A 27872-nucleotide genomic window follows, 5' to 3' on the forward strand; every position below is an offset into this window, starting at 1 on the left:
GTCAATGTATGTGCAAATTCCACTTACTCAGTATGTTATTAGATCAAACATCTGGTGTTGAATCTGGAAGACAGTCATCGTTTGTATAGATTTTAATATGTATATTAATCAAATCAGAGCAATCAGCGAAATAAAGGCGCATCATCGATCTCAATGAGGTTTTTTTTAAGCACATAATTTGACAACGCGTTTTATTCAGCATTGTACACTGTTACAAACCATTTATTCAATCTATATGCTTATTTGTAACTCTGAATTGTTTGTTGGGATATATCAGCTTTATAATGCAAAAAGGGCGATTAGTGGCTTGTTGGTTACTTGGGAACCCTAATAAAATTTATATGGTTATTTTGCTTAACGACGTATTCATAGTATCATCCAAACCATTTGTGAAATAGTGCTATCATTTGGGTTATCGTTCGAGTATGTTATAAGAGAAAACATGCTTTTGAATTAAATTCAAATATTAGTATTTTAGTTTTAAACATGCTATCAATTTACTTTGAATAATTATTTGGTTTAGAGTAGGTATAAACATTTATACTTTTGATTTAAATTAGCAAAATTTTTATTACTAAGAAAAGTTGAAATTGACTTACGAGTGTTTTGTCTGTTTATCAGTGCCTCTCGTTTACTCGATTACGTAAATGTAAGTGAAAAAGATGCTATCCACGCTATTCGATTTCACTGTATCTGATGCATCCCTTTGTGAATTACATTTATCACGCTGGTGAAAAATCGAGTATTTTATGAGATTTTCACTTCATTTAGATCTATAAACAGGCCATTATCTCGGCCATTATAGACTTTTGTGCAAAAGTGGAATTTAAGTTTCACGTCGCTTTGTCGGTGACTCAATTTCAGAGTTGGATTCAACGGCCGTGTACATCGTCACCGGATCGTCACGCATGCGTGACGGTATACACACTATTTCAAAACAACTCACATTTGAGTTGGATCCACCCAGATCGGTCAAAACTGAACCAAATCAAAAATAGGTATACTAAGTTGAGAGTGACAAGTTGACGAATGAAAAACATCGATCGGATTCAGGACAGGGTTGACCATTTGTCAACTTGTCACTCCCAACATAGTTTTCCCACTTTTGGGTAGGTTAAGTTTTGACAAATCTGGGTGGATCCTACTCAAATGTGGTTTGTTTTGAAGTAGCGTGCATTGCAGCGTCGCTTTGGCGCGGGCACGACGTCCATTTTGTTCGTCAAACTTTCGTTAAGATTCTCCCGGCTTGGTGTGCGCATCTTGTTTGCCAATCTCTTTCTCGCTCTATCTCACTGAAATGACCTGGCCCGGTCATCGAACGAGTAAGTAGGACACCAATAACGTTTCGTCAAAATCGTGCGAGCGTGAGCGAGAGCCAGCATCCAGACCCGCCAAAGTCAGAAGAGTTTGGTCTGCTTTTGGGGTTGAGTTTGCTTTTTCGTTCGACTGCCTCGCCACAGAGAACAAACTGTACGACGACGACGGTGTGTGCGCGAGATTTTGGTGGTAGCCTACAAAGAGCGCGTTCGCGATACGTTTTATGTTATTTTGACCCTGGTGCAAAGCGCGGATCCGAAATACACGGAACTCTCCAATTGTGAAAGCGTCAGCTAAAGGATTTCATCGGAACAGAAGGATGTCGGATTCGATTACTACGGAGTCAGTGGCCCCAGCAGCGGCTGCACCAGCCCCGGCGGAAGCTGAAGTGAAAACGCCGGTAAGTAGCGCACGGTAGTGGATTTTTTCGATATCGTCATCGCGCTTGGTTGGGATTTCGAGCGGGAGGCGAAAAAATGATGAAAAAGGGAACCTTCTTTTTGCGCTTCGCTTCCCGGAAGGGGCCAGCAGGAATGTGCGTGAGCAAGATTTGGCGTGGTTTTTTTTTTCCCGTTCATTCAGGAAATAGTGCGTCGTGGCGAGAATCGGATTGTTGGTGTAGTCCCCGTAGAAGCGATCGATGATGGAAGGTTCCCTTGAAGCATTTTCCCCCAGAATGGTTTTTGCTGCAGTAGCGCTAGTTTCGCTTCCATTTTTCCCTCTTGCCTTGGGAACGATTTTCGACGGTAAAGTGCGCATACGGTGGTGTTGGTGCCATCAAGCGAGCGAGCAACGGATGGCGGGTGAGTGTGTGTGTGTGAATGGATGCGTGTAAAAATGAAGAAAATTTTCGAATGACGCGATGCTAATCATCGATCCGAACGAAGAGTAGGCAAGGCGCGAATTATTGTGGTTGGAATTAGTGGGCGTGCAAGGCTTGGGGTCTTGGGAGGCACTGTGCGATAATCTATTGTTTGCATGAATTGCACTTATCATGCTGGCTAATGACGGTCATCGTGATGTAGCGGCGCAGAAAACTTGGGACTTGCTTACCTATGGTGGTGTGCGTGAGTAGTAGTGTGAGAGTGTGTTGGACTGATTTGAACTCGCGCGACGTAACGGACAGATCAGTGCGTGCGTGTTTGTGCAAAGGTGTGTGACATAACAACAGAGTCAGTTATCTTCTATTTTTAAGCGTGTAGGGCGCGAACACTATCAGAATTTATTATTATTCGTGTTTGTTTATCGAGTGCCGCTTTGGAGGTCACTTGAGCAAACAAAGACTGGACAGAAGGGAAAATTTGTTCTAAAACACGTTAGAATCTATCAGGAAGTATAGATTAGTTAAACGTTAAGTTGCTACACAGCGTCAGGTGAAATCTCCAGTACCTAGTGGAGATGAATAGAACATAATCACTGAAACGCATGTGTAGCTGTTTATTTGTTAATCTTCGATCATCACATCTTAAGTTTCATTATGAAACTTCTTTTTTATGATACCTCAAGCTACAGGGCTTTTGAAGAAATGTACCAGAAGTTTTACAGTTGAAACTGATGGTCGCTTGAGGCTGCAACTTTTAAGAAGCCGATTAAGATCTAATTTAAAATCGATAACGTTGTGTGTAGCAACAACAGGAGGGTGTCTACTATCTGGGAAATCCTGAATGTTCTAGAATCTTCATGAAATTTTGTTTTACCTGGAAACACCTGGAATTTTCAGGGAAACCGGCAAACAAATGTGGAGTATTCAGGAAATTCCACGTAAAGTTGACCGATAATACAAAACCATTAATGGACCTTACTGGTTACCATAACCATTACCATTAAAGTTATCAAATCATAAGTATAAAGGTTCTCATATAGTCCGAAAATGTATGGAGAAAACAACTATTTTGAATGGTAATGGTTCTTAACAACCCATTATTTGTAAGGTCAACTTCCAAAGAGCCTTAATCACACAAACGTTCATGTAAAGTTCCATAACCATTTCAGTAGTTTAGCAGGGATTATAACCATTTTTTAATCATTTTCGGTAAGGTCAAGTTATGGTTCGCGTTTATGCGGGAAGGCAATGCTGACTAAGACAACAAAATAATTTTGAAGAGATTTTTCTCAGGTATTTGTAAGAAGAACTGAAAGTGAACTCCAAGGCACTTATAAAGTAGCATTAGAAGAGAAGAGGAATTCAAAGGGAATTCTGAAAAGAATTCTGAGGATAATTCCAAAAGTACTCTTAGGAGCATTTGAAAGAAGTTTGGGGCAAATTTCAAAGGAATACTTTGGAGAGTTTCAAGGTTGTTCCTATAATCATTTTTAGAGAACTCATATAAGAATTTCTACGGAATCTAGGCCAATATCTCAAGACACTTCAAAGATACTGGTTTTTAAAATTTATTAGGGCCCATGCATTAATTATGTCACGTTAAATCGAGCAAAACTTGTAAACAATAAACAATTGCTTGTAATAAATTAGTCAAAATTTAGTCAGACTACAAGACGGCCAAGATTTCTCGCGTAACATTTGAAAAGGGCCTATGTCCAAAATGTAAACAGTTCAGAAAATGAATTGTAAATTTTTCCGCCAGTATTTAATTCCTATATAAATAGATTGAAGTATTTTAGGCATTTATATTGTTCACAATAACAATAGTAACTATATCTCAGTACACAACATCCAAAACATGCGAAACGTTTTCAAAAATACATGAAAATCGATAAAAATTTAATATCACAGTAATAAGCCTTTTTGTGAATCTTTAAATGGTTAGGCCCTTTTTGTTAAGCCGTTGTGCTTGTCATCATGAATTGTAGGCCCTTTGCTAAGCCTTTTCTTAACGTCAAATAAATCATCGGCCCTGCCTCAAGCAGTAGGGCTTAGCTTTGATTTGAAATTTTTCAATCATCGGCCCTTCTACGTCGCTAGGCTTATGAATGGAACCTCATCGAACGAAAAAAAATATATGTTAGGCCCGAGGTTAGGCCGTTTTAGCATGAATGATTGGAAAAACTTGGTGGATCGGCCGTTTTTAAAATCAAGTTATTTTTAATGATTTTTATCGATAATGCGGAACATTCCTATACGACTGGTAGCTAATTACCAGTGCTACAGAATGGTATCAAAAATCGGTTTGTTTACATTTTGGACATAGGCCCTATTCAAATGTTACGCGAGATTTCATATTAAATTTATATCACAGACAAACAGACATAACACATTGAATGTTTCTCACTGTAAAACATCGTCGCTAAAACATTACCGCCATCTGCTGAGTCCACTGTGGTGGGTAGTACGCTGAACAGATGGCGGTAGTGTGTAAACGTCAAACGCAAAGGAATTGACTATGCGCGCCGCATGTGGAGGTACTACCAACTAAGATACTTTTAAATTGACCGTTAAATGCGTGTTCGATGAACAACTTGCGAGTGTTATGTCTGCTTGTCTGTATTCGTATGTTTAATCTTTCACATCCCGAAATTCATTCGAATAACTTATTCGCGATATGAATCTAAATCCAACTCATTGGCGTCGCGTAACTTTACTTTTTACCTGCTCAACAACTTTGAAAACGTTATTTAGGGTCATGTTTACATTCCAATCAGTTTCAAAGGACACAGGGTTTGACTGATTTGTATCCATTTGAACCAATATTGTTTTGTTTGTTTACGTTTTGAGAGTATAGTCGCTATATTCATAGTCTGGCGGATAGAATCTCGGGAACAAATTGAGCTGTCATAAAGCGGAACCAATCGAGCAAATCACGACAGAAACAGAAAAGAGCACATCAGCTATTGCGAACAAAACTTCGGAAACCGTTTATTTGTGACTCAAGGCTCGCCTACGAAAATTACCAACATCTTTGGGTTTAGTAAAGTTTCCCCTATTCGAAGATGCCGGTAATTTGCGTTCGATTGACAAGGAAAGAATAATCAACGTTTTGATTATAAAAGTTGATAGGACCTTTTCAATTGTTGGTCTACAATATATTGAATTGGTTCCGCTTTTTGAAGGATCGAAATTCTTCCTTGGTTTGTTTTCCGTGCTGAGCACCAATGCTACCGACGCCAGGGAGGCAGCTCCCACACCTGGACCCTACCTATCGATCCATCAACTCATGAACCGGGGACCCACGGCTTTACTTCCCTTCCGAAGGAAGGCGTGATCAGAGATGTTATGCCTCAGAACATCCCGGTGGCGCCGAGATCGAAATTCTATCCGCCAGACTATGAATATAGCGGCTATATTAGAGAGTTGTTGAACAGGTAGATTGAGGATAGGGCACCGCCACTGATTCAACTTAGTAAAAAAGGTTTGTTTCGAGGGAGTCAACACATCTAAATCTCAATCATATATGCTCGAACCATCTCACGCCAGCTTTTTTTTTTTTTATTTTTCATTTCAAGCATCTAAATAAATCGATCCACTCGCATCGCGTTCCAACTTTTTGCAGGAAATCTTCAAAATCTTTATCATTCTTTTACCTATCTACCCTAATAAAATTTGTATGGTTAACGACGTGTTTGGGTTATCATCCAAACCATTTGGGTTTTCGTTCATTTATAGTATTTGCAGGGTGGCCAGCAAACCGGGAAAACCGGGAATACCGGGAAATATCCGGGAATTTGAAAAGTAACCGTGAAAACCGGGAAAAGCCCGGGAATTCGGTGAGAGAACCGGGAAAATAAATTAACCATACCATAGGAACACATTTTTACACCAGAATTTCAGAATAAATCATTAAGACAGTGTTATCCTTTGTCAAATGAATGTCTTGCTCTATTTGCTGCATAATTTTCGTAAGTTTCCCGTGTTATTGTTTTTAGAATTTAATCACTCAGCAATATTGAAAATTGATTTTTGTCGTCTCAATTTCAGATGTAAAGTGCATGGTCCATAAAAGAAAATATTGAAGATGCTGGACTTTCGAAACAAATATTTGTAAAAACCGAAACTGAATTATTCTTTTCCGGGGGTTTAATTTTTCGTTGTTCAAAATTCTCATGACATGAATTCCAGAAATAAATTGGAATTCTGTTCTGAATTATCTTGAAATTGTTCTGAAATAAACCAGAAGACACTCCGCGTAATAATTGCCGTTGAATTTTTTTTGGAATTTCCTTGCAATCCCTTCTTAGAATTCCCTTAAACCTATCCGGAGACTTTGATTCCTTTGAAAATATTTTCAAAAATTTCTTTTAACTCTATTCAAAACAGCAGAAATCTTTCGAAATTTTATTTAGAAATTTAGAAAATTTTCGCAATGTTTTGTTTTTGACAACTCCTTTTTAAATCTTCTAAAATTATCTAACAATTTAATTTACAATTTGCATTCTTCTCCACAGAAATCCTTCAAAATTCATCTAACAATTACTAGGGTTTTCATGTTAGAATAATTCTGGAAATCTGCTCAAAACTTTTCCTTCGAAAAGTGTGTGTCAATATTTCTTTGAAATCAACACTTTGAATTCTTTTAAAATGTACTAAAAATTCCAGGGTTTGTCCGCTAGATTCTATAGATTGTTATGTAATTTGTTATAACCCTTAAAATGCTTCCAAGTCTCAGAGCGTGACAATTATGACTCCACGACTCATAAGTATGATATTTATTTAATTTTTCATATCTGTGATCTTGAAATTTTTTCAAAATCTCACATTTTAATTATTTTTACTCCAAATCTTGCATCACCAAGATTGTTATTAATCACAAATTTTGTAAAAAAAGTTCTAGTTTCAGACACTACTCAAATTTTAAAGCCCCAGAATCTTGGGAATCTTCTTAAATCACATTTTTTGTCCTTTCAGTAAACTCCTTTCAGAGCGTTCTTAAAAATGCGTTCAATTTGGTTTTTTTGTTCAATATTAACAACCGGGAATTTTTTAAGATTTAAACCAGGAAAACCGCGAAAAAACCGGGAATTTCAAAATTAAAATTCACTGGCCACCCTGTATTTGTCGCTCATACATCTCACGACAGCAAAACAAACTCTTCTCTGCATCTTAGATAGAGTTGCCATCCTCGGTTTGTTTCTAAAAAATCTAGCAAAAAAAAAATGGTTACTGTTTGAGGAAATGTAGGTTAGAAATGAGCTGTTAAGTTTCGGAATTTATGCATTATCTACACACTTCGATTTTTTTTTGCCGAGATGGGCACCACCGAGCAGCTCGGGAATCTTTTTTGCTGGATCTCAGTGAAAAATTTGCCGAGATTAAGTTAACAAACGGGAAATTTGCCAAGCGCTCCGCTAACAAACATAAATTTTGCTGAGATCTCAGTAAAAAATAAATGCCGAGTCTGCTCGGTGGTGCCAATCTCGGCAAAAAATCTAAGTGTGTAAAAGAGCTTCGTTTTCTGAATAGAATTTCGATCTACACTCAAAAAATTCCACACGATTGATTGAAGTGTTTAAACACTTGATTTTTTAAATGCATAATCACATTTACTTTAAGTGTATTTCACCTTGGTTCAATGTGTTATACACGTTAATTTCTAGTGTTTCAAACTTTGAAATGTTGAAAATCTTTCACTATCTATTCAAGTGTATTGCACATTGAATCACACTACTGTTCAAAACAGATGGATTTAAAGTGTTTTGCATTTCAATACGATGTGAATTGCTTGCTCAGAAAGGTAAACATCGAAAACAAGAGTTGTGACTTTATCCTATCAACCCGCCTCATATATGAGAACAACCGTGGCACAGTGAGATCGAACGAAGACTCCAGCAGCAGCACACCCCAACAGTCCATGATCGAATCCCAAATCAGATCCATTAAATAGATATGTGACAGATCTGGCCTTGGGCAGTTTTGTTTATATATTTGTCGATTCATTTTTAGAGTCGGTAAAGTAGAAGTCGATAAAGTAGAATATTGTAGAATATTGAACTATGATGTGCAAAGCTATTGATATCACCATATGAGGCACATAGAATCCAAGTGTGTCACAATTCAAATCCATAGTGTTCGGGCATGGTTCATAGCATAAAATTCACACATGAAATGGATGTGTTTCACAATATGCGCAAAACTAAGTGTGAGACACATGATGATGACGTGTGGAATTTTTTGAGTGTATCATAAAGCGGAACCAATTCAATATATTTTAGACCAACAATTGAAAAGGTACAATGAACTTTTATAAACAAAACGTTGATTATTCTTTCCTCGCCAATCGAACGCAAATTACCGGTAACAAAGATGGTGTTAGTTTGCGTAGGCAAGCCTTGAGTCACGAGAAAAAGGTTTCCGAAGTTTTGTTCGCAATAGTTGACGTGCTCTTTTCTGTTGTTGGTCGTTTTTTGCTCGATTGGTTCCGCTATTTGACAACTCAATTGGTTCCCGAGATTCTATCCGCAGACCAGAGCGTCACAATATCAGCTTCAATCGACCAAATCGATGCGACGAAGAGACTGCTTTTCTGTTAAAGTCGAACAGTTTCGCAGCATTCTAGCACCTCAGTCGGCGTGCATAAACAAATGTTCAATCGCTTGTCTCTCTTTCTCCCGTCGCTCCATTGGTCTTCCTTTCAAGCTTCGGTGAAAAGGATGAGCAAGAGAGCGCTCGACTTTGATAGTTTTCTCTTTCATGAAACGCATCAACAGAGGTTTCATGACGTATATAACGGAAAATGAAAATACATATTTAAAGCATTTCTCACGTGAAAACACTTGAAGATTACACGTAATATGTTTGATGTATGTTAAAAAAAGTTGGAAGGGTTGTATACTAGATACGATCGCAGGGTTGGCGTTGGATAACGTCTGTTATGTGTTGTACTTAATTGTGTATATTATATTTTAGGAATATTCCTTAATAACTCTTGCGAAAGTTTGGTGGCCCTGAAATGGGCCGTTTTGTTGGGCTGATGTTGTTGACAATGATGGAACGGGCGACCTTGTTGGACGCTTATATAGTAGAACAGAAAATATCAGAGGTGTCAGATACTCGCATACGTACGTTAAACTCTTTCTTGATAATGTTGTGGCCCTGAAAAGAACCATTTTTCCAACGCGCTCGGCGTAGTTGCCCTTGCGGAGCAGACGGTGAATACGACCGACTGAGAACTGCAGCAGCTGGGCATTCCATGACGGTGGCCCAGTATACCGGAGCACTGGCACCAACGCACTCGGCGTAGTTGCCCTTTCGCCCCCAGGCTCTGCTGCCGCTGCTCTGCTGCCGTTGCTCTGCTTCCGCTGCTCTGGTACCTACTGCTGCTCTGCTGCTCTGCTGCTGGGTCGACGATCGGATAGACAATGATGGAACGGGCGACCTTGTTGGACGCTTATATAGTAGAACAGAAAATATCAGAGGTGTCAGATACTCGCATCTGATGTCTCGGTTAGAGAAAGTATAAGAATATAAAAAAATCAATCGATTTTCACCATCTTTAGACAATGGTTTACTTTTAACCATTTTTCAATAGTTGAATGAAATCAATAGTTTTGAAATATTCAGCAAATTGCTAGAAATATTTCCAATACATTGATGCCTTTATCTCGTAAATCTATCGAGAGATGGTTGAGTTATTATCTTAGCTTAGCTTAGCTTAGTCTGACTGCACGTATCGATAGTTGCACTCCGTGATTGATCTGAACCAGTGAAATTGTACAAAGAATCAACTGAATGGGGCTTGGGAGTAACCTGCCATTCTCAGTGTACATGTTCCAGTGACTCCTACCTTTAAAGATCAATAACGTCACCGGCCACGTCCTTGCAATCAGGTGGGAGAGGGAAGGAATGTTAGTGTGTGACTTTTGTTGTTTTGGGACCGTGTTTACCTCTGCATCCCACAAAAGTCACAGGAAGGAGGTTTTGTTAGTGGGTTAGGTTCGTTGGATCAGGATTCACCTTGATAAGTGATGCGATCTTTTGTTTTGTGTAGTTATTTATAAGTGTTTTCGATTTATGCTCTAAACAGCCGGCTGTCTAGAGATGTAGATCATTATTAGATGTGTGTATACCGATTTAAACCAACAATAAGGATACTGTTGGGGCCACTTAATTATAAGCGGTTTGAACCGATTTAAACCAACACCAAGGATGCTGTTGGGGCCACTCACAAAGTGTGATGGTGGTTTACTTGATTGAATATAAAATAATTATTAGAACCGATTTGACCCGATTTAGACCAACGGCAAGGATACTGTTGGGGCCACTCACAAAGTGTGATGGTGGTTTATTTAGTTCGGAAGAAAATGAATATGTATACTTCTTTTTTTATATATAATAGAACGAATTTGTACTGATTCAAACCAAAAGCAAGGGTTCTATTGGGGCAACTCACGAAGTGCGATGGTGGTTTATACTATAAGGGCATAAAACAAAATCAAGAGCCATTTCGGTTTCCATAGCTTCCTAGACACTCGGCCGCAAAATAATCTTATCCGACGGAAACGTCTCGATCATCGCGCGATTTACCGGATTCAAATTCCGAACAGTGCGTTAAAATCATCCTTTGAAAAACACCTTTTTTACCTAAAATATTGCTGATCCGCTCAGAATGTATTTAAACTCACGACTATCGAGAGATGGTTGAGTTATTATCGTTCAAAATCTTTTAATTTTTCGTAACGCATCCAAAATGACTGTTTTCAATGTTGTACCCCCGTATGTTGCCGAAAGACGTTATTCAACGTCAAAATTTAACGAAAACGGGACATAACGCATTTTAAACAAATTGAAAGAGCGGTGATAGAGAGTTCTTGAAAGGGGATTGAAAGCCATAATGAGGTTTCGTTTAACTAGAAAATCGACGTTACTTACATTGAAAGCGATGAGCAAAGCAATGACGAGAAGATCCACAGCCAGCGTTTCCTTCTAAGCGTGCTTCTTTTTCATTGTTATTTTCTTGCTGATAGTCTAGCTAGGCGTTGTAGAAATGAAGCGTTGAACACGTTTGTATGAGACAGGGTGGCCAGCAAACCGGGAAAACCGGGAATACCGGGAAATCTCCGAGAATTTGAAAAGTAACCGGGAAATCCGGGAAAAAACCCGGGAATTCGGTGAGAGAACCGGGAAAAATAAACTAACTATACCATAGGAACAAATTTTAACACCAGAATTTCAGAATAAACCATTAAAACAGAGTATTCCTTTACCAAATGAATGTCTTGCTCTATTTGCTGCATAATTTTCTTCAGTTCCCATCTTATTGTTTTTAGAATTTAATCTCTCAGCAATATTGCAAATTGATATTTGTCGTTTCAATTTTAGATGTAAAGTGCTTGGTCCTTAAAAGAAAATATTGAAGATGCTGGACTTTGGAAACAAAAATTTGTAAAAACCGAAACTGAATTATTCTTTTGCAGGGTTTAATTTTTTCGTTGCTCTAGATTCCCACGATATGAATTCCAGAATTAACTTGGAATTGTGCACTGAATTATTTTGAAATTGTTCTGAAATAAGCCAGAAAACACCCCGCGTAATAAATACCAGTGAATTCTTTTTGGAATTTCCTTGCAACCCCTTCTAATAATTTAATTGGAATCCTTCTTAAAATACGCATTTTTAATAGAAACTAAACGATCGATGTGAATAGGAGAACGTCAAAAAAAGTGTTGTGAGCAGAAATGTTTGTCGTGAGGCATAGGAAGCGGAACACTTTTTTTTTACTTTTCCTGATAAATTGATTCATCTGAGATGCTCCAAAACTTGATTTAAAGCTTAAAAATTTGATTCTGTATCGTTTTTGCAAGGATTCCGCAAGTGTCCAAGAATATTTTTGGTGAGAAAAATGGAAGTGCCTTAGTGGTTATTACATTCTGGATTTGTATGTGAATAGTTCAAGTGCAAATCAGTTCAGATCTGTGAAAAATCGTAAAATATGGCAATTACTGATGGAAATGGGCAAGATGTTGAATGAAAAATGCTCTAATTTGCGTTGTGCAAAATCCTCATTCTGATGTAAACAAATGGTTTGGCTGACGTTTCCTCTCGAATTCGCTTGGCGCACTCTACATTGGTAGTGCATTAAGAAGGCCTATTCTCTTGAGCCTATCTGGAGATTTCGATTCCTTTGAAAATCTTTTAACTCTATTCTAAACAGCAGAACTCTTTCGAAATTTTTATTTAGATGGGAGTATTTTAAAGAATTTCTTTCTAATTATCAGCAATTTTTTTTGCAATCAATTTTGTTGGAGTTCTGTGATGAATCTTTCGCTCTAGGGTTGAAATTATTTCCAGAACATTCTTAGAACTCTGTTTCTTGTTGAATTCTGATCATAATTCTCTTGGAATACTTCTAAAAATTCATCTGTCATTTTTCTCACGATCCCTATACAAATCTCCTCAGAATCACGTAGGAATTTTCCGCAAAGTTTTGTTTTTCACAACTCCTTTTTAAATCTTCTAAAATTACCTCAAAATTTAATTTAAAACATGCATTCTTCCCCACAGAAATCCCTCCAAATTCATCTAAAAATTTCTAAGGATTTCATGTCAGAATAATTCTGGTATTCTGCTCAGAACTTCTCCTTCGAAAGCTCTTTGGAGGCGAACCAGCCTCAGGCTGAAAGCCTCCTTAATAGAGATAAATCAATCAATTAATCCTTCGAAAGCTGTGTGGGAATCCATCTCAATATTTGTTTGAAATCAACACTTTGAATTCTTTTAAATTTTACTAAAAACTCCAGAGTTTGTCCACTAGATTCTATAGATTGTTCTGTAATTTGTTATAACCCTTAGGGGCATATCAAATCTGTGATCTTGATTTTTTTTTTCGTAATCTCACATTTTAATTATTTTTTTTTCAAATCTTGCATTACGAAGGTTATTATTAATCACAGATTTTGAAAAGAAAAAAGTTCTAATTTCAGACTCTACACAAATTTAAAGCCCCACGTTCTTGGGAATCTTCTTAAATCAGATTTATCCTTTCAGTAAATTCCTTTCAGCACGTTCTTAAAAATGCGTTCAATTTCGTTTTTTTTGCTGAATATTAACAACCGGGAATTTTTTAAGATTTAAACCGGGAAAAAACCGGGAATTTCAAAATGAAAATTCACTGGCCACCCTGATGAGAGAAACAAAACTCGAGTTCATTTTAGAGCTTCGAAAATGTAGAGCCCTGGGTAAATAATAGTTGCAATTTCCAAACCTACGACTGGATGCCTTCCTTCGAATAACAACTCCAGAACAACATGTGAAAAGGGCATACAAGCTTTTTGTAAACAAACCTTCTTATGCCTTTTTCTCGCCACCCATATGACACCAACGCAAACCTTTAACATCACTGATTAGGGGACACTTTCCCCTTCCCGATGATATTGCTGGTTTGCGTGGGCGACCCTCAGTTGGTGAGAAAAGGGCCTACAAAGGTTTGTTTACAAAAAGCTTGTATGCCCTTTTCACATGTTGTTCTGGAACTGAAGTGCGGTAAAAAATCGGTAGAACTGTTTCAAACACACAGTTGGTACTTGAGCGGGTCGGTTTTCATCTCTTTTTGCTAGTGGTGGTGAGGGGGAGACACCCCTCACCACCCCTCTCCAAAGGGGGAGTTTGGTAAAGAGAGATGAAAAAACCGATTTGTACCTTCCTTAAAAGTTGTCCTAGCTCACTATTCTACTATCTATATGCAATTTTCACACTACCGTACTCTAACGGAACTATCAACTCTATGCTTTCATCTACTCCATCTATCGTATAAAAATTACCACTACAGTCTGTTATTTGAACTTAGCATCTTCAACTATGTAAATCGTTGACTTCACGTAGAAGTAATACTAAAACATATAGTCAAAGACTTTATGTGTCAAACATATACTTCATGACCTCTTCTTGTAACATACAAGTACTAATAAGCATTATACTATTTCATGATTTCATAATTCCGAAAAACATTTTTTTATAGCAAGTGAGTGGAAGTAACCCTGCTATACACTGTCAGTTCAGAACAAAACGTTTTCAAATGCGATCGTCGGTGCTTTTAGACCGCATTATCACTGACCTGGCAATACTAGTGTGCATCTTTCCAACAAGGTAAAGATCCAGATAAGCCCTAGGACCTTGTAGTAGTCAAACTACGATAAGATTTTGCCAATGGCCTGTGAAATAATTGGTCTTTGTCGTTGGAAGTATCTAGTCTAAAAAGGATCAATCAACTCTTGTTCTAGCCTAAGGTGCCACCACTAGATTTCTGAATAGAAAAGTAGGAAAGAACAAAAAACTAGATGGCTCTAACCCATCTAGCATAAACGTGGAAAGATTTGACTTAACAAATGGATATTTTACCATTTGCGCTGTACTTCAACGGGATAATAAAAAGGAGGGAGTATTGGGCATTTTTCGTTCTTATGACCATAAGCTGTTCTTTCATACTTTTATGGCGAACGCATTATGCCAAACGGGGTAGAGTCTGTGGATGAACGTGAAAAATAAACGATTCATACAGTTAGCTACACGATATTGTACTAGGGGATACGCTCCAGTATTGACCAGATTCCTTTATTGGCCATTTCACGTTGTTTACAATTTTGAGATGTTCAGTTGCTTTCAGTTTGTTGGTACCACCCCCCGAGCATCTAGACAGAAAACCTTAGTTTCACGTACCCACTTGCAAATTGTAGATGTCTCCACCGTACGTAAACAATGGGGTCAGCCAAAGTTGGTGGCACAACTTTTTTCACATCAGAAAACATGTTTTTGTTTCACTTCATGTGGACTTCGAAAGCAAACCAAGAATAAATTTTGAGTGAGACGTATTACTTTATTAATCCACCAGTGGTGTGATCTGGCACTTCTTATTTCTGTAAATTCTGATATTCTTTTTAAAAATTACCCCGAAAGCACCACCCTAATAAAAATGTTCCATACACGAACCATAACCCAAATGGTTTAACCATATGACACATAGTTCGGAACCTGCACAGGTTTTTAAGCACTTTTTATGGTTATTTCCTATGTGGGCACTGGGCAGTAACCCGACTAAAGGGTTTCGTTTATTTCGGTTATGTGGTTGCCGACAAACATCACTTAGTTCCCGGATTTTAGGGTCTTGTTCCATATGTCCGGAACCAGTTAATCGATTGAAAGTCTATTAACATTCTATAGAATCATGGTAGCTTTCATTTGGTTGTTGTTGCGTTCAATTCGGTAGAGTGGTTGCCGAGAAATACATATAAGAAAATTGTCTTACGCGCTCTCTCACACACATAAATAGACAGACATTTTCCGATCCCGTCATGCTGAGTCGATTGGAAGACTATTAGAAAAAATATCAATGTTTTTATAAAAAGTTAAAAAAAAAAACAAAAAACTTAAAACCGGGAAAAAAAAAGTTGATAAAAAAATAAGACCAATTGTAAATTTACTCCACCATTATTCGATTTGACAGAACCAGAGTACCAGAATTTTCGGGGTACATTAGCATTACACTGGAGCTGTCTAGATGCTCGGGGGGTGGTTGGTACATATCATATTCATCGGTGTGCATAAACATGTCAACAACAAAATGCACGACTATTGTAATCTAATCGGTTTTCTGAGGTGTGGCTAAAATAGGAATCTATGGCCAATACTGGTGCACTTTCCCTATTTATGATCCGGCACGGAAGGGAATCACTCGTTTAATGTGCGAGCTTATATTTGAAGTAGTGGTTAACATCCATACTGGCCATAAAAGCCTATCAGTCCCATCTGGAAAAACAGGAAGCCGAGAAAAACGCTGTTGATTTCTCCACATGCTCTTGTGGATGGGACAACCTATTTTTGCACAATGTAGAACGCCGGTAGTTTACAGTCGATTCTAATTAATCACTCATTTCTGACAAAAAATCCATATGGGACTGTTATGCCTATTTGGACTTTTTGCCAATCACGAATTTGTTCAAATCTCATCGCCGAACATGTCACGAATAACCCAAGAGTGTTAAAGTGATTACACTAAAACAATAAGTGAAGTAGTCTTGCCGATAATCGTTGTTTTTCATCTTCTCTGTTTCCAATCCACCTGTACTTACGACCCATACATTACAGTGTGACTTGGAGTATTGACTATTATACTTATCATCGTTTTCTATAACTATTACTTCATACCTAGTCCTACTCCAGGTTTGATGACGGTACAGCAACAGCCAAGCCATTCTCGGAGGCGTGCGTTGCGCTTTAGTAGTGGAGGACTTTCACTCAAGGTTGCTTCCACTCACTATGCTATAAAATTATTTTTCGGAATTATGAAATCATTACTAGATAGAGCTGGAATTAGGGCGTAACAGCCTTCGTGAACAATGGCTTCAATTGTTGATTTCTCGAAATTCAAGGCACGCCTACACAAACCAACATATCCATCGAGTAGGAGAAGTCTTCCTCTACTCGATGGTGATGTCGATTTGCCAGGGAGAGCCATGATTTCCGAGAAATCATCGAGGGAAGTCATTGTTTACAAAAGCTGTTACGCCCTAATTCCAGCTCTATCTAATTTAGATGTAATGATACTTTGTACTTGTCAGCTACAAGAAGAGGTTGTGCGATATGGGTTTGACACATACAACCTGTCAATGTCGCTTTCAGAGTCACAATCAGCGATTTTAAGATTAGTGAGCGCTCATTCTGAATTCCGAAAATCAAATTTAAAGCGAAATGAGTGGAAGCAACCCTGGTTTCACTTACATTGCAACAATCGCATCGTGACGGTGATAGCGCTTGCGGTTCGAGACAGAACTGGCGGAGTCGATTGCATAAATATTACACAGTTCAATTTCAGTTCACCATGTACCTCCATACTGAAGTCGGTCACAGCTACATACATGCATAAATTGCAACATGATTCCACAACCGGCTTGAAATTTTGTGGACCTAATGTAACTGTGCTGTTTTAGTTATGCACTAATGCAAAAAGCTTTCGAAGCAGTCGGATAACAAGCACAATTCCTTTCAGTTTTCGCTCAATCTGACTGTTAATTTTGATGCTAATGACTTATAAGAGGCATCTGCAGAAATAATTAGCGAACAGGTATGAATATTATGCTTGTTTCCTACTGAGATAAGAAGGTTAGATCCCACAACCGGCAGAACGTGTTCGAATCCAACAAATAAATGTTGCATTTGAATCGAATCTGCCCGATTTCGATAATTTAGCCATCTCCGGCTTCCTTTATCTAGCTTGCTATGAACTTTAATTTATTCATCATGAACCGGCTTGGAGCTCTTCCTTCTAAAAAACGAGGGAAAAGTTTACAGTACTGCACACATGTATTGGTAAATTCGGTTTATTCTATTATCACTGCACATCGTATAAGCTTCCGAATTTACCTACACATATGTATGGATTGATTCGCATCGCACCCGCCTCTCCTTCGACTCCACGCCACACCCTCTGCGTTGTTTCTGACGATTTTTAGTGCCCACTGGTCAGTTCTGAGACTCTTCTACACGCTTGACTGTCCAGTTCGACTTCTTTTGAGTAGAGCCGACACAAACGCGTTTACTAGCAAAGAACCGATGATGATGGTCTGGTTTTCATTTCGACTGTAGGGCAACACCAACGTACGTACGCAGTGAGGTAATGTGCCATCAGGAGAAGTATTGGTGTACAGTTCCGCGCATACTCACCCAACACCAACTAATAACAAAAATAATGCCCGCACACTCAGCCCTCCGTAAACGTGTTTAAACTTATGCTTTCAGTTATTATCCTTTTACACGTTTTCCGTTGTCGGGATTGTTTTGATTCGTGGCAGCCTCAGTATCCGCTCGAAAGAAGCGGGAATTAAGTTACCGAGAACTCTTGCTAATGTCGTTGTCCGTTGTTCTTTCTTTATTTTTAGACCAAGCGTACGCCATCGAAGCGTAAGAACGATGCATTCCAGAGGGAAAGTGAAGAGTTACTAAAGACCATGGGCATGGACCCCTCGGAGGAAGGTGGACGGCGGCTGCGTACTCGGGCCAGTGCACGTGGAATCAGTGCTCCAGCAACCCCAGCTACTCCCCCGGCCAAGAAAGCTCGTACGGCAGCCACTCCTTCCAAGCGTGGCCGAGGGAAAAAGGAAGATGACGATGAGGAGAAGTCGCCGGAAACCGATACTAAAACACCGAAGAAGCGTGGACGTCCCTCTGCTAAGGACAAGCTCGATGCTGATGAAGAGAAGCATGACGAAGAGGAAGCCGAGGAGGAGAACACTGATGAGGCAGATGGCAAGAAGGAAGAAGAATCAAAGGCCGAGGCAAATGATGTGCATGACAAGACGGAAAAGAAGGAAGACAAAGTTGATGTTGTTGTAAATAGCACAGAAAAGGAAGAGGCATCTAAGGACGAGTCCAAACCGGCAAAATCAGCTCCGGAAAAGATGGACGTGGACGAAGATAAACCCGCAAAGGAACAAAGTCAAGATGCTAAAAAAGCAGAATCGACACCTTCGGAAAAGCCAACGACAGAATCGGCCGCCGCCGAGGAAAAACCGAAACCTGCAGAACCGGAACCTGCCGCCAAGCCAGTGGAAGAAGATGTACCTGCCCCTCCCGCTGAAGAACCGAAAAAGGAAGCCGAACCTGCCACGGCAGAAGCAACCGTGACGGATGGTAACGGCAGTTCGACGCCAGCTGCAGAAAAACCAGCTGCTCCGGTGGATTCAAAGCCTACGCCCAAAAAGGCGGCCCCAGTTGCCAACGATGTTAGCAGCACAGAGGCGGAAAAGACGAACAATGACGTTGCACCGGCGCCGGTGGAGGAAACGAAGGTGGAAAATTCCGGTGAGTATCGATTTTAAATTGCTCGGAACAGCTAGAAAAGAAGTATGGTCACATTTTTGTCTGTTTTTCGGGTCAATTCTCGCGTAACTTTTCAATCGGACCAATGTAACATATCCACAATTATTTTGAGAAAATCGAAGTTGAAGTTGGACCGATTATGATTTTAATTGTTTAGAAAAAAATACATTTTGCAATACTATTTTTACCGTAGTCAGTGAATAATAACGTTGGAAATTCAGTAGAAACGGTTCAATCGCAATTTTACATAGAACGTTTTGACTAGTCGTTCATCGGACATGTCACATTGGACGATTTTTCCCAATGACATAATCAATGAGTGTTACATTGTACGTTTTGTTTTACATGATACTGGATTCCCTTTAACAGATTTCAGAATAGAGTACCTAACCTAAGATTGGATTTCCAAGCACCGCTTTTAGTAAATGAGCACCAATCATGTTAGGCAGTACAATTGTTCGAAGTAACAATCCATGTACCCATCATTTCAAACAGGGTTGCTTCCACTCACTTGCTATAAAAAGATGTTTTTCGGAATTGTGCAATCAGTAGATGTTATAATGGTATGTTGTACTTTTAAGTAACAGGAAGAGGGTGTAACGTATGTGTATGACTCATAAAACCTGTCAATTTCGCTTTCAGAGCGTCACAATCGGCGATCTTATGATTCGTGAGCGTTCACTCTGAGTGTGCGCTCACGAGTCGTAAAATCGCTGATTGTGACGTACTGGAAGCAATATTGACAAATTTTATGTATCAAACATATGCTTCATGACCTCTTCTTGTAACTTACAAGTACTAATTGGCATTATACTATTTCATGATTTCATAATTCCGAAAAACATCTTTTTATAGCAAGTGAGTGGAAGCAACCCTGATTTCAAACTGTACCAATTTTTACCTATCATGAAAATAAATTTGGATGGGAGTTTACCCGAGCAAAGCTGAAGATCAAATTGAAATCAAAATTTGTTGTTATGATGTAACTTATTTTGAATACTCTAGTTGATCTCATTTTGGTTGACTTAACGGTTAACACAGCAAAATTGAGAGCAAAATTTTACACTGTTGAAGCAAACGGAAAACTAATCCTGCTTTCAATGAAATCAATTTGATTACTCTTTTTGCATTCATAATGTTTAACTGAATACGGGCCTGGCATAAATGGTTAGCATCCATGCTTCTCACGCTGAAAGACTGAAAAGTTGAATAAGTCAAATCTCACCCCGGACAAGTCAGGAATGACCTAAAATGTGTTAAACAAAACAAATAAATAATAATCATTAGTTAAACAACAGATGAACTTAAATTAAATTTTAAACAAGACGTTAAGAGCAGAACTTCAAGTTAAGTTGCTTTCATTTAAAAAGTTTTGACTGCATAATGAAATCACAATATGATATCAGACTTATGTCGCGACAATTGAAATCAAAATGAGTTTTCATTATGATAGAAACTGCAAATTTTAATATCGATTTGCTTTCATTATGTTAACCGACTTTGCTCGGGTAGTGTATCACATACAATGATAGAAGAGCAATACTTCCGATACTCGCATAACTGGTCCATCTTTGCTTGATTTCCTATTCATACGGGACAGTTATGCTTTTATGGGCAGAATAGTTTGTATCGATTAACTCGATTTGTTTACATTTGTTACTTAGGAGCTTTTGAAAAATCCTGACGAATTTGGGCGTCTTAGTGGAATACCTGTATAAAGAGAGAGAGAAGGATTAGTAATTTCCATTTAATTCCACTACCTTATTTGTTCATCCTTGACAGATACGCGTATTTCGTTTACAATGTGCAGACTTCTTCAGTGTCTTGTACTAATATTCGACTGAAGAAAAACATCGCATTTCACCGAATATATATTAACCCAGGTACATTTTCACTTAGAAGCTAAATTTTTGAAAAGTTATGAGAGAAATATGCCTGAAAATTTCTTTAATGAAAAAACAATCACATTTACCTAGAATTTCTTTTATGTCCAATATTACGAAAAATATCTGATCTTTCATTTTCTCAAATTTTTCTAGTAAAACCAGATTTCAACATTCTTTAAGCATTTGGCAGATTAACCGTTATGTGATCAACAGGGTACCCGGGTACCTTTTCAGATTTCAAGTTAATAAATTATGAAGTTATTTTCACGACAGGAAACCAGAATTCAGTGACTTCGAAAGGGGGGGGGGGGTAGTGAAATTTTTTACCCTTTAGGAGCTCGACAAGGGTACCCGGGTCCCACAAAATTGAAATGCTTGCTACTGCGGCCAATTTTGACCGATTCTTAATCTTTTTTGGCACCATTGGATTCAGAAACTTATCCTCTTTCTGGACATTGCTATTAATGGTTATCCGGAATAGTCTGGTTTCCGGATTTCTTGTATAATGTTCCAGAACTAAGCATTTTCTTGTCATTTTCGCTAGAATTTCCAAGGAATCGATATCAAAGTATTAGAATTTCCTTAAAAAAAATTCAGCTTATTTGAGGACCAGTTTAAGGTTTCTCCCCGGAATGGCCATTCTGGCGCAGGTTCCCGTAGGGCCCCTAGTGGCCATAGAAGAGTTTGGGAAGAAACCCCTCCCCTGCAATATGGGTAACAAAATTCATGAATTTACAGCATGAGACTGTTTATCATAATTTGTAACCATCCGATGGATTGTCCAAAAAATGGTCATTCTGGAGTAGGTTCCTGTAGGGCCTCTAATGGCCATAGAATTTCTTTGGAAGGATGTATCTACAATATGGGTATCAAAATTCTTGAATTTTCACAGTGGCGTTTCCTTAACCTCAATCTACCTGTGCACCAACTCTCAAACCATAAACAACTATCAAAATATTGCTTGCAATCGATAGATATCGAGTAAACTAGAAGATTAAGTGTATTTTTCAGTCGATTCGAGTATGAATATGGCATTAAATCTGGCTTTGAAAGTTAGTGCACAGGTAAAAAGTGAGGTTACGGGACGCCACTGAATTTTCAGCAGTAGACTGTTCATCATATTTTCGTGACTATCTGACGGATGGTCCCCGGAAGTGGTTTGGATAGAATGCTCTTTATTTTTTGAAAATTTAAAAAAGAAACTTTTCTCATAATTTGTTTGTATCTGAATAAATTTCCATGGAACGGCCATTTTGGAACCAATGAATAATCGAGTGGTGGTGAGAAATTTAGTACGAAAACTCATTCAATTTTTATTTTCTTGAGTTTTCCTGGGGTTCAATCTCTCTGGGGGCATAAACGTTGTGGAATAATGTTGTATTGCGTTTTTGCAGTCTCTGCTGTGCTAGACATAAACTCACATTTCTCTGGACTATTAATCCTCATAAAACATTGTTAAAAAATTACAAGCACATATAAAGCAAACGAAAAAAAAATAGCAGTTATCGCAAATTTCTTGGCAGTGCTGATTGCACATGACTTACACTGCCCATAAAAGCATAACTGTCCCATATGAATAGGAAATCAAGCAAAGATGGGACAATTATGCGAGTATCGGCAGTACACATTTTCCTAGTCTTGCTACACTTGATATATTCACTTTTGCAGATATGACAGATGCCAATTTGTGGCGCCCGTCCGGACGGATCCCGTTCAACTGGAGTAGAACTACCTGCACGCTTCGAAAAAGTCATGTAAATTTAAGTGCTCTGAGACTGACATATACGAGCGTCAATTTTGACATAGAATGCAGTCATGACAGACGCGAAATTGGTTGCATGCAGGGTTGCTTCCACTCCCTTGCTATAGATGAGTGATTTTCGGAGTTTTGAATTCGTTAGATGTTGTAATGGGGATTTGTGTTTGTTGGATAAGGGAGGAGATTAGGGGGCGGGTGTCAGTTTCGCTTTCAGAGTGTCGCATTGTCGCAGAGTGTCGGCGGTTTTATGATTCGTAGAATCGTTGATTGTGGCTGCGAGTGGATTTGACGGGTTTTGTGTGTCGGACGCTTTCCTTTTGGCCTCTTCTTGTGTCTAGCATGTGCAAAGTATCATTATAGTGTCTAATGGTTTTCAGATTCATGGTTGCGTGAAATATGTGAGAATATCTTTTTGAGATTTTAGTAGTCACGTTTTGTTTGTAGTTTATATTTTGTTTATTTCATGTAATTATCGTAAATAATAGTTCTTCAATAATAGATAATTCATCCATATTCTCAATAATAAATTTACGAATGACTATAATTTGGATACCTAACAATTGGACAGAATCACTAGCAATAATAGGTTGCGGAGTGTTCGCCTTCGAAAATATCGAAAGACATTAAATTGGAGGCGGATTCTGGTACGGAATTACATGCTGCTATTTTGAGCAACTTATCGTCATAAAATTAAAAAAATTACATTTAGGTATTAGTCAACAAATGTGAATAGTAAGTTAGATATTTTATGGTATGAACTTTTCCAACAACTTTTCCAAACCATAAAGATTTTCAAGAAGATTATGATTAATCAAGATCGTGAATCCGGTGTTTAATTGGTCACCATAGACTAATCCGTCCGACATCGTAGTCACTTGAAAAATTTTCTCATCCACCCCGATCATTGCAATCCTATGGGGATAAAAAAAAAGAATGCAGTCATAACAGGCGCGAAATTGCACTCAATCAAACCAGTATGGGAGCACTCAATTTTACAAGAAATATTTGTTTACGTTTTTTTATGTCAAAGATGGATTCCGTCACGCGGGCTAAAGGTAAAAAATAAAAAAAAAAATATTTGAAGAGTAACACAAGAAAAGGGCCTACAAGCTTTTCGTAAACAAACCTTCACATGCCATTGAGATTGCTGACGTGTATTGCACTAGTGTGCTTACGCGTATACGTATACACCAATGTTACTGCGCTTTGTGAGAAAGTATTAGTGAAAATATGTGGAAAATAATAGCAAACCGCCATCCATCGGATGACCACAAAATTTTGATAAACAGTCTCCTGCTGTAAATTCATCAATTTTGATACCCATATTATAAGGGTCTCTTCCCAAACACTTCTATGGCCACTAGAGTCCCTAAGGAAACCTGCTCCGAAATGGCCGTCCCGGGGCAATCCATCGGATGACCACAAAATTTTGATAAACAGTCTCCTGCTGTAAATTCATCAATTTTGATACCCATATTGCAGGAGTTTCTTCCCAAACACTTCTATGGCCTCTAGAGGCCCTACGAGAACCTGCCCGGAATGGCCGTTACGGGGAGAAACCTTAAACTGATCCTCAAGTAAGCTGAAATTGTTTCTTGAAGGAGATTCTGATATTTTGATATCAAATTCTTCGAAATTCTAGCGAAAGGGGCAAGAAAATGCTTAGTTCTGGAACATTATACAGGAAATCCGGATTTCCGGGAACCAAACTATTCCGGATGGTTGTAGGCAATGTCCAAAAAGAGGATAAGTTTCTGAATCCATTGGTGCCAAAAGATTCAAAATCGGTCAAAATTGGCCGCAGTAGCAAGTATTTCAATTTGTGCGTACCCGGGTACCCTTGTCGAGCTCCTAAAGGTTATGGATAAAGAATTTAGGAAAATGACTCCTATTTAATTAAAATGACCTACAGTTGATGAATTCCGAAAATAATAAACTCTATTTGCAATTAATTATTTAACTTAGATTTGAAAAATGTGAAAAAGAAATGACATTACCATTGCCAGAAATACGGCAATTTAAAATTTATCTAATTTATAACAACGGTTGTTATAGATGTATATTTTCGAACGCGATAGATTATATCTAAATTTGTAATAATTGTGATGTAATCATATCAACGTCTGTAATAATTTTGTTATCACTAGATGAATTTTTGTTATGATTTTTGTTATTCTAGCAACTAACCAGCCAATGTTTATAACACGTTCTGTTACATTTTTTTTAAAATAAATAACTAGTTATAATTTTGTTATGCCCTTCTGATCCGGCATGCATTAAAAAAAATCAATTTCACTAGGATTTTTTTTCTGCTTCAGAAAAACCTATCAACAGACAAACATTTCCATACTGTCATGTGCCATTGGATCGCTTTACTCAAGGCTAACCGCTTCTCTCTACTCTTGTTTCCACTTTCAGCAGAGCCCAAGATTGTACCATCGGAGACGACAACGGCCGAACCAACTGCGGCGGCACAGTAAAGAACCGGACGCGTAGTCGTGCTCCTTCTGCACCTACACAGATAACACACACACACATACAAAACGTTGATCATCATTTCCTTCGCGCAATTTACCTTGTTCTAGGAGATCATTCATGAACAACTATCTTCTTTTCTCGATACGATCAGTCCACCCGCAATTGGCAAAGAAGAGTTCCAAAAGGAAGAAATCAACGGTTAGAATTCTAACCCACAACATACATCAGCGTCCAACAGATGTGCATTTCAGAAAAAAATTTCTATCATTTAAAATTCTTCTCTTTGTCAGGAATACAAAATGCTACTTCTGCGCTGCTGGATCCTCAAATACTTGGACCAAAACAAGTATGCAATCGGGTCCAGAAGTAGTTATACCAGCTCACTATCTTAGTAGGTATTTGTTTTTTTTTTTCATTGCGGTAGGAATTCAAAGTATGGTTTTATTTCCTTCTTCAACAATTTTATAAAATTTGAAACAATTTGTAGAAGTGCAGCACGAGTATTGAAGAAACTTATTACGGAATAAGATGTACGATTTCTACACACCTGAGACAGATTCGATCCATTGGAATGTGGCAACAGATCGATAGCATTAGGGCAATATTGATGTTTCGTTTTTCAGTTTTGTTTTATTGTTCAGATGGAAGGAAATAGAATTTAGTAGAACAGATTGAGAGATCACTGTGAAGTATATAGATGTTAAGCGCAAACAACTTAGATTCTGACCTGGAAAACAATTTAAATGTAGAATTTTTAATTTGCTGATTTCTTCAACCTCCACCACAGTGTAATGTAGTGGTTAGTAAAGATGACACCTGAAATACTATCTAACTTGTTGGAGTTATTTCTGCTGTATCTTTGCTACCTGAACTTGATGTAACGAATCCATAGTACGGCTGGTTAAAACAGGGGGCAAAATAGTTCGGTTTTTAGCCTCACAAAAAGAGTTTTTTTTCTGTATTTAATTTCTTCAGGCGAAAACAAGGATCTTAAAGAATTTCAGATTAATATTTTTGCCATCTTAGAGATATGATTTATACATTTAACAAAACAAAAAAGAAAACATTATTAAAATGGTAAAAACGTTTGAGAAATAAACACGCGAGTCTTGGAAAAACAAACAAAAATGATAATCGATTTTCATATTTTTTCGAACTGGCAGGAACCTGAGAACATACACATCTACACACATATACACAGGCAGACAAACAGGCAGGCACGTTTGCACCACGTATCGTATGTATGTATGTATGTACATATGTTGTGCATTGGTGTACGCGAATGAAACAAAACACAAAGAAAAAAGATAAGAGAAAATACAAAAAATACATCTTTTTAACTAATGTATAGGTTATTTTATTATTGTGTCGTGAATGAGACCGAAAGAGATGATAAATATAGAAATATGGACAAACAAAGCTGGGAGTTGACGATTTCATTCGATGGCATCCATGGCTTTTTTGAACTTTTAAAAACTCAACAGTTCCCGAATGGTCACACTCAGGGCTGTCATCTGATCACTCAATGCGCTAATTTTCTGAAATCCACTAAGTTAGGATCAAGCAAACACAACCACCCATATTCTTGTTTTCGTTCGAACCGTATTTTCCATACAAAAAACCTTTTTTTTCAGATCTCAACCAAATTCCTTCAAATTTTGCACTGCTGTTGGGAACCTCAATATAAATAAAAAGAGCCATAAAGAGCGAATATTTGTGACCCTCTCTTATACCAACCGGTCAGCACTCGTGTTTATTTCAGTTACCGTGGGGATTTAAATACTGTGCTGAAAAAAAGTGAGACATTGATTAGTTTGTAACTTTTTAGCGTGTGGGTAAACATTGATGTAATTTTGACTGAACTAGCTAAGAGTGTAATGTTTACACTGGTAGAATATCATTACAATCTGTCAATTGGTTATCGAGATGGCATCGGAGCAAGAGTCCATAAAAGTCCCTTTATTTGGTATTCATTGACTACGAAAAAGCTTTCGACCGTCTCAATCACGAGAATCTGTGGCGCGCCCTGAGACGCAAGGGAGTCCCGGATAAACACCCCTATTCTGTATTTCGTTTCGAACGAAATTCTCATACAAAAAAATATTTTTTTGTATGAGAATTTCGTTCGAAACGAAATACAGAATAGGGATGAAAATCGTCAACCTCATCGAAGCGCAGTATGAGATGCTATTACCATAGAGGTAACTCTAAGACCACTGGGTCCCGAAGAAAATCATTATTATTTTTGGCTCACTCAGTACCAGAACAACGGTCCCAAGCAGTCCCAAGCTATTTCACTCACCCCTGCATGTTCTGCATGAATCCACACACCCCTGATGTTATCTGTCAAACTTTCATAGCGAATCAAAACAAACATAGTGTAGTAATAGAATTTCAACTAGAATAGGGTACGTTAATCGTTTGCTTGGGACCAATAGGCTACTAAAGTGGTGAGCCAATTTAAAATCGTTAGTTTCGTATTGATTGTTGCTATTACCATAGAGGTAACTCTAAGACTAGAAGGTCCCGAAATAACGTGCTCAACTTTTTGGCTCAGCTCTGGTACTCTCTTCGGTCCCAAGCTAATCGATTCACCCCTCGAAACATAGGAAATACCAATAACCCCTCATTTTATCTGTCAAACTTTCATAGCTTATCAAAACAAACATTGCGTAGTACTAGAATTTCGACTAGAATAGGGTACGCTAGGGGAAGGACAGCTCCAAGTATCAGC

At 38.2% G+C, this 27872-nt stretch overlaps 1 protein-coding gene across 2 annotated transcripts; it reads left to right on the forward strand.

The window, feature by feature from the left end:
* Positions 1–1436: 1436 nt before the first annotated feature.
* LOC135705445 (brain acid soluble protein 1-like) lies at positions 1437–26557 on the forward strand. Of its 2 annotated transcripts, none has more exons than XM_065227196.1 (3): positions 1437–1717; positions 18076–18997; positions 25082–26557. In XM_065227196.1, exons 1-3 carry the CDS (start codon positions 1637–1639, stop codon positions 25138–25140), a joined length of 1062 nt encoding a protein of 353 aa, XP_065083268.1. In that variant the 5' UTR covers positions 1437–1636; the 3' UTR covers positions 25141–26557. The 2 variants fall into 2 exon arrangements, with proteins under 2 accessions (XP_065083268.1, XP_065083267.1); XM_065227195.1 differs by having other exon boundaries at positions 1438–1717; positions 25079–26557.
* The last annotated feature ends 1315 nt before the right edge of the window (positions 26558–27872 follow it).

This window comes from Ochlerotatus camptorhynchus, unplaced genomic scaffold (assembly GCF_037179485.1).
Source record: "Ochlerotatus camptorhynchus isolate MF236.1 unplaced genomic scaffold, CSIRO-AGI_Acam_v1.1 ptg000267l, whole genome shotgun sequence".
Lineage (NCBI taxonomy): Eukaryota > Metazoa > Arthropoda > Insecta > Diptera > Culicidae > Ochlerotatus > Ochlerotatus camptorhynchus.